We start from the raw sequence: 7,598 nt of genomic DNA on the forward strand, positions 1-7,598 counted from the left end.
AATGCAGTTATAGACGCTCACTTCAAATTCTTTCTGCAATATTTTTTTCTCTGTTTTTTTTTTTGGGGTTGGGGGGGGGGGGGAGGGACCGTGCATTGAAAATTCCATCAGGGAGCACTTGTTCTGACCTCATCATTTAGCTAAAGTCTCATGTTTTGCAAGCCAACTTTTGGACCTTTGATCAACCTTCAACTAGAGGAGAAGGGGAGGTTGATGAGGGATAAATGTCTTGCCTTTCATTGTTAGTTGTTTTTTGCTTTGTTTGTATCCAGTCTTCATTCAAAAACAGAAAATTCCATCAGGGGCCCCCAATGAGGCGTAACAGCAAATAGACAAGGCAGTACGGGTGGGATTTTGGCCATTAAGGACTACAGCTGTTTATATGACAGAGAGACTACAATCAGCTACAGAAATTTCACAGCACCACAGACGAAATTTCATACGGACGAAGTAAAGCTTGTGAGGCTTTCACAGCTAAGGCAAATTCTAAGAACCTATCCTCAAATTGTCTAAAGCAGAAAGCAGAAGATAGATCGTTGGATTATACAATTATTACACTTTTTAACAACAAATGGAAGGAAAAAGCCCTCTCACGCCTTCCAATATGTTAGCCCATGGCATACTTCTGAGTCCAGCTCCTGGCAGTGGTCTCATACTTGGCCCTGTCTGTCTTGTACATGTGAGCAATTTCTGGCACCAAAGGATCATCTGGGTTTGGATCCGTCAAGAGGGAGCAAATCGAAAGCAAGACCTGAAAAAGGAAACAGAAACCCTTCCCACCCACTTAAAAAACAGCAATGATTCAAGACAGATGAGGATTGCAACCATGCTTTTCAATTCATATGCTTCACAACTTTATCTTGTCAGCCAAAACAGAATAATCCCTAACCGATATGTCCCTTTCTTTTCGTTTCTTTTCTTTTCTTTTTTCCTTTCCTTTTTAAATTACACCAGAATATTTAAGCTTTGACCTCGATTCACATCCCACCCCACTTCTCCCATCTTAGCTAGCCTCTGGTCATAAGCTCAGAGCGCTCAGATGTGTTTCTTTTAACTCACGAGATTTGTTATTATTTGTATTTCCACAACTGGACATCTAAGAAGTAAGATTGACAAACAAGTGTACCAGATGCAAACGTAGCTAACTCCTAAGTCATCACTAAAATATTGCACTGTGATTTAAGAATCATGGGGTATGTTGGACAAAATTTTCCCAGCAGAAGTGGCATGCATTAATCGTTTATGTTTAAATTAAGCATGGTGTCGGAACCTTAGATATAGTCAAAGCAGGGCTCCACTGCTCCTTTAAGATATCAAGACAAATACTGCCATTGCTGTTGATATTTGGGTGGAAAACTTTGGTTCTGAAAGCAACCTGCAAGGACAGCCAAAAAAAAAAAAAAGGCAGAAAAAGAAGAGTTAAAATTTGAGCATACATGTTCTTCCCGAAAAAAAAAGAGAGGTTATTGCGAATCCAGGTCCAATAATATAAGAGCAAGTTGTTAAGAAGTTCTGATCCATTTCCAGAGCGAAGAAGAGGTTTCAAGGATAAAGGCTCGTGAAAACTACATTATGAATGAGACATTATAAAGTCTTAAATGCCAAGTGAAACGAGTTGATCAAACGAACTAAGATATTAGACATAAAAATAGAAAACTTCAGTTGTCTGTGTCGAGTAATCTGTTAAGTTAGAAATCTTAAAGAATCAACTGTTCATTATTATCCGAGAGTCAAAGATTCTATTACTGCTAAGGAATCTATCAACCATCCTTTGTCATTAACTCTTGTAGTTAATTTTGATTCTTTTGGTTTGTCTCTATTTTCAGAGTAACATAATTAAGAGATGAGAGGCTGCCATCAACGAGCCTTTCCTTTCGTTATATTTCCGTCTTCATCCTGAAGTAGACAGCTTCTTCCTTCTTTTAAATGATATTAGAAGGATTCTTTTTGTCTTTTTATTCGAAAAAGCTGTAGAGTTTTGCAAAGATGACAGCCATCCCATCACTTAACCAGTATTTGTCAAGATCCAAAGATCACTCGTATGGCAATCTATTTGTTTATGGTACATGCTTTTATTAATCGTATCAATTAGCATAGTACATACACCTTTTGATGCAAAATATCTCATCAAATTAGCAAACACAATTTCATGATTTCATCAGCTTCAAATCTATGAGAAATTTATAACCCTTTTATTAAGATCAGGGTAAAATATAAACTTAATTCAGTCATTAGAAACTGCAGTATATTAAATATTCAAATCATAGCATTTGAATTGATATGTGTTCATGGACATCCAAGAAAGCTACTGGAGTACGAGTTAGCATTCATCACCAGGAATAATCCATCGCTTGGCATTAACATTTCAATCAAGATACTCGAGTGAAAAACAAGGAAAATAAACTGCGTAGTAAAAGAAGGATGAAAGGAAAAATGAAGTATTAAAAAAACATCAGCATGCAATAAAAAAGTAGTCACACAAATAGCAAATACAATCATTCCAAATAAAGGTTTCAGAGAATAAGATAATCTACATCCACTATGTCCCAAGCACACAAGATGCAAACTGTGAAGCTTGTATTTTTATGGACCAGGGCAATACCTTAGGTGGCTTGAATGGGTAATCAGGAGGAAAATGAATGGTGACTAGAAAAACACCCCCAGCATACGGGCTATCAGGGGGGCCCATTATCGTTGCTTGCCAGTGAAACATATCCTCTGCCACAGGGCCTGGGCAAGTGATGAACAAAGCATAATGAAATGAACTTAATCAATATAATATATTATAACAGATACAAGAATGCGCTTCAAATAAATTTTCCAAATTTTCATACTGAAACCCGAACTTTAGACCTACTTGTTTGTTAAAATCAGAAATGGAATATTGTATCAGTGATATTTAGTGTGAATTCTAGTCAGCCAAGCCCTATCACTATGGAAAATTAAAGGAATATTTGCCTAAAATTGGCCCCTATTTCAAGATAACTATCATAAACCCGAAGGAGTTGAGAAAAATCTCAATTGGAAAAAATGATTTAAGAAGTAAATTGAATAATAATATCCTAAAAGCTATAAGATTCAGTGTACGAAAAACCTTGACCCTAATAGCCATGATCAAATGGAGGGAAACGGAGTTTAATTCAAAAAAGGTGGCGAAAACTCAGGTCAGCTAATCACAACTTGAACATCTCAATAGTCAATTACCTTTGGCGAAACTATTCAACGCTTAGAAAAATGTCTCACAAAATCCCACTTTTGACAAAAATCTTGTGAAAGCCATTATAAAGGTTGAGAAATTTACAAGCCATCATATACTTCATTCATGGGTTATATATCTAGATTCGCACAGACACATATCAAAACGAGAAAAACATCCGATAAAATCACATACAACGTATTCACTCCATTTCCCATGACATTGGCGGGATAATTGTCGGCTTAATGTCCGCTCCAGTTTTGAATATCTAGTTTTCCAATATGTTATTAGGCAAGGTTTTCATAAGCATCGTCACTGTTGGTTTGTAATAGAAACACCGACAGCTAATATTGTCAAATGAAAATATAAATAAATAAATAAACACAACAAATAGACCCGCATCCATAAAATTTCCAGAAATCGCAGATCGGGTCCTGTAGGAAGCCTAAAAACTACTTAAACAGGAAAAACAACAAAAAACAGGGCTAAGAAAGGGGATTTGGTGGAAACAAATTGATACCAGCACTGCAAGAGGTAGGAGGGTCTTTCTGGAGGTCTTTGAGCTCCTTCAAGATCCGCTTGGAAGCCATTTGAGTAGTTCCGCCGAAGAAAAGAAGTCTTCGTTTCGATCTAAAGACGGGAATGAAGAACGAGGAAAAATGGGGTTGCTTTCTGAAATAAACAAATGAGGGCGAGAAATCAACTTGAAGAAATGACGACGGAAAAAGGAAGCGATTAATGTCTTTTACATATTGATAAAAACTGAGGTCCCTTTCCGCTTTTATGAACCGTGGTTGTGATTTGTGAATAGCTCGTTCCTATCTTTTTAAGCGAATATTAGTTTATAGGCCCTGAAAATTTACAACTTCTTCTAAAGAAAAGTCTTTATAGTTAGAAAATTAAGAATTAATCCCTACAAATTAAGATGTTGGCCTAGTTGGCCCATATTATTAGTGAAATTTTAATCACCTATCCTCCATGAGTCCATATCTATCAATGTTAACTAATATACCATGTGACAAACTAGGATTGATGTAATGTGGTCTTTTAATATTGGGAAAAAAAATCAATATTATTAATTTATGTAAGAACTTGAAGCTTTCGTTTGAATCGCACTTCTTGACATTTCTCAACCTTAATTTGTAGGTGATTGTGTATAAATGACAATGGCATGATCAATGATGATGTTTTAAAACATTGTAATTGCCATCTTAGCTTTTCTTTTTGTTTCTCTTCTTTTATTTTTATTTTTATATAACCATCTCAGCTTTTCTAAAACATTGTAATTACCTCGTATTATAACCTAATGACATGAATATAATGTCCTCCTATAAGTGCGAGGTTACATGTTTAATGTCACTTATTATCCCACATATGTTAGAATCTATCACACTTTTTATATACACACGCAGAGACTAGAATCTATTACTCTTATAGTGAAAAAAAAATCCTATTTTCACTAATTCAAGTTTGGAGCTACAATATGATTCTTCTTGTCATTAACTATTTGCTAAATTAGCCCATTCAACACTGGGACCTTGTCCTCATGGCCCAAGTAGCCTCCTCAAGGTTTGTTTTGATGTCTAGAGCTGCTAACAACCCTTTTTTTTTCTTTTTTTTTAAATCATAGATTGGTCTTATCCATAATTTTGGGCAAGTTCATAGGAATGGAACCCTCATCAACACAACTGGTTTGCTTGAGACTTATGCAGAAGCCTAATGAGAGGTCTTTACTTTAGAAAAGCTCAACGGTGGTCAGTGATAACCATGGCCACCCAAGCTTTTAACTCGTTGCTTATAATCCAAACCAGAAGCCGCTATGATTGGCAATGAAGACCTTGCCATTTTGTTTCATAATTATTAGGTATGATTCTTCTTTGATTTTTTTTTTTTTTGGCTTTTTATGTGGGTGCCCTATGTATGGCCTGTATATGATACCTATTGTTATTTGTTCTCATCCAAACTGGTGATTGAACTGTTCAAACTACTCAATAATATTCCTGCATTATTGTTATACATGTGGTTGGGAATATATAAAATTGATGCCCCAATCAATTATTCATCTCCCCATACTCTTCTTTTCATATTAGCTTCTTTTTTTCTTTTGAATTCAAATGCAGGTACTAACAACGTAAAGTTATAAGTGGAATTAAACTTGTTGTTTTGCACTTATAAGAAAATTTTCATACTATTAAATTACAAAACCGTTGGCTTCTCTTCATATTAGTTAAGTTTATATTTGAGCAGCTTGTGTACAATTATCACTAATTAGTTGTCTAGACCCACTCCTCATTGTTACAGGGATTTGAATATCAGTTATTTAAATTTTGAACAATTTATATATTTTTCATGAAATTATACCCCTAATGCATACACTACAAGTTTTTAGTGATCCTTAGGAAACGTTATTATCATAATGGTACTGAACATGAGCAAGAATATGAAAGAAAGAAAGAGGTGTGATATCATTCTCTAGCCAACCTCTGACCATTTTCTACACACAGGCGGCAGAGGCAGCCTTTCAAGTTGTCTAATTTCCCACCAATCAGAATGCTACGTTGCACCTCAATATTGAAAATTATCATATGCCTTTTTCCCTAACCCACTATGCATCGCACCTAATAAACTTGGTTTAATACATAAAATTTCAACCAAAAAAAGAAGAAGAAGTAATTTTAGTTTATTTTTAAAAACAAAAAGACGGTGAAGTATGGTAGATAATACTCCTCTGGTCTTTAATGTAAGATCCATTTAACTAATTTGATTAGATTAAGAAAGTTAGGTAAGTTAGTTAATTATAAAAAATAACATGTTTTTCTTAACATGTTTTTCTTAAAACATCATAATTATCTTTTTTAATACCCTATCTTCTTCTTCTACTTGATTATGGTTGAGGGAGTATCCATAAGGGTAATTTAGAAAAAATTGATAAATATGAGAAATGGGTTTTATATTTATGATCAAAACTAACTTAAAAATTAGGTATTAAGGACCGGAGGAATACTCATTAATAATAGTCACCCCCTCCCTTTTCCTTAAATAAGATGAACATCGGACCTGGCTCAGAACATTTGATGATTGAACTAGTAGATAATGTGGACATCTCTCAGAAATATAGTTTACTTAAATTAAATTGTTTGGCCAAAAAATATTTTGAAATTGATTAGTTTAACACATTCATTGAATACACTTCTTGAAATTTTCTCTCTATTTTTCTTTTCCATCCTTTCAATAAAAGACTTTTACAAAAAAATTAACGTGGTATCCTCAAATAGAGAGAGAATGACACAACACATATAGTTTTATTTTTATTATTTCCATATTTTTATTTTAGAAGCACATTCTATATTCTCCGCGAATTAAATTTAACCGAAAAGAAGAAGAAGACCCCACCACCGCACAGATCTTTAAGAATACAAGAAGTTCTTCAATGGTAAAATGAGTGATGAATGCTTATCAACAATCCCTTGAGATAAACAAGCAAACGAATAAATTATAATATAACATTAAATACAATATTCAATCAATCGCCCGTATAATAACCCCGTAACAACCCCACTACACAACAGAAGAACCAAACAGTACCTTGAATTCCTGCAGATGATCCCTTCTTCTTCTTTGACTGTGACCCTTTTTATCCTTCTCCAAGCAAAGTATTTTACAAACTTATTACTTTCACTTTTGTAAAACACCAAAAAGAACAAGTATGGAATTTTCTTTAGATCTACAATCCCCTTCGGTTCTGATTCTGATTCAGAACTGCTTGTTGCAGAGCAACACGAGGTACTGTAGTAAAACCTTTCACTGTTAAAAAGAAGTAGTGGCCAGCTCACTGTATCTTGATCCTGCGTCCACAAGAAACAAATAACTTCAGAATTGTCATACTTTGCTATCAAAGGAAACAGGGGCTTTCCTTCAAACCCAGTTGGTAGGAGGTTGTCATATCTGATAAGCACTCACCAAAGAATTTCTTGTGTGTGCGTGTGCGCTTTTTGGCCTAATTAATATTCAACATATTCAATAAAATTTGATTTCACAAGGGAAAAAAAGATATCTTAAGAGAATAATTTGTTCGAATCTTTCATCTTCTACTCCCATATCAATAAAGAATTTGACTAAAATGAAAAAAAGAAGAAGCTTCCTATAAATAAATCTCTTGGCCATTAAATTTTTCTTTCTATTCAAGAAGTCTGGTTATGAAATTACTATAAAAGATAAACTTGTTATCGGGATATTAAATAAATATCTTGAAAGTGATTTATACATCAACAATTAAGCATAGGATTATACTTGGCTGTAAATATAATCAAGATCTTCGATGGTCGTAATTTATGAGGATGTGTTATAATTTTTTCCATTCAAAATTACAAGTCGAGGTAGTCTTTTTCATTCAAGTTTGTAA

The 7,598-nt window shown here is 34.3% G+C and overlaps 1 protein-coding gene across 1 annotated transcript; it reads right to left on the bottom strand.

Annotated features, from left to right (window-relative positions):
- Positions 1-319: 319 nt before the first annotated feature.
- LOC114747777 (ubiquitin-conjugating enzyme E2-17 kDa) lies at positions 320-3,934 on the bottom strand. The gene is made up of 4 exons (XM_028936124.1): positions 3,717-3,934; positions 2,603-2,730; positions 1,271-1,375; positions 320-751 (listed from the first exon to the last, which is right to left on the bottom strand). Exons 1-4 carry the CDS (start codon positions 3,784-3,786, stop codon positions 608-610), a joined length of 447 nt encoding a protein of 148 aa, XP_028791957.1. The 5' UTR covers positions 3,787-3,934; the 3' UTR covers positions 320-607.
- Positions 3,935-7,598: the final 3,664 nt, after the last annotated feature.

Source organism: Neltuma alba, unplaced genomic scaffold (assembly GCF_004799145.2).
Source record: "Neltuma alba isolate B1F8T4 unplaced genomic scaffold, ASM479914v2 tig00005447_pilon, whole genome shotgun sequence".
Lineage (NCBI taxonomy): Eukaryota > Viridiplantae > Streptophyta > Magnoliopsida > Fabales > Fabaceae > Neltuma > Neltuma alba.

Excerpts from the sequence above, each read along its gene's own strand:
- LOC114747777 (XM_028936124.1), bottom strand. The coding sequence starts at position 3,786 with ATGGCTTCCAAGCGGATCTTGAAGGAGCTCAAAGACCTCCAGAAAGAC. Across the intron at positions 1,376-2,602 it reads ACCCATTCAAGCCACCTAAG|GTTGCTTTCAGAACCAAAGT; the intron begins GTATTGCCCTGG and ends CTGTCCTTGCAG. Across the intron at positions 752-1,270 it reads CTGCTTTGACTATATCTAAG|GTCTTGCTTTCGATTTGCTC; the intron begins GTTCCGACACCA and ends TTCCTTTTTCAG.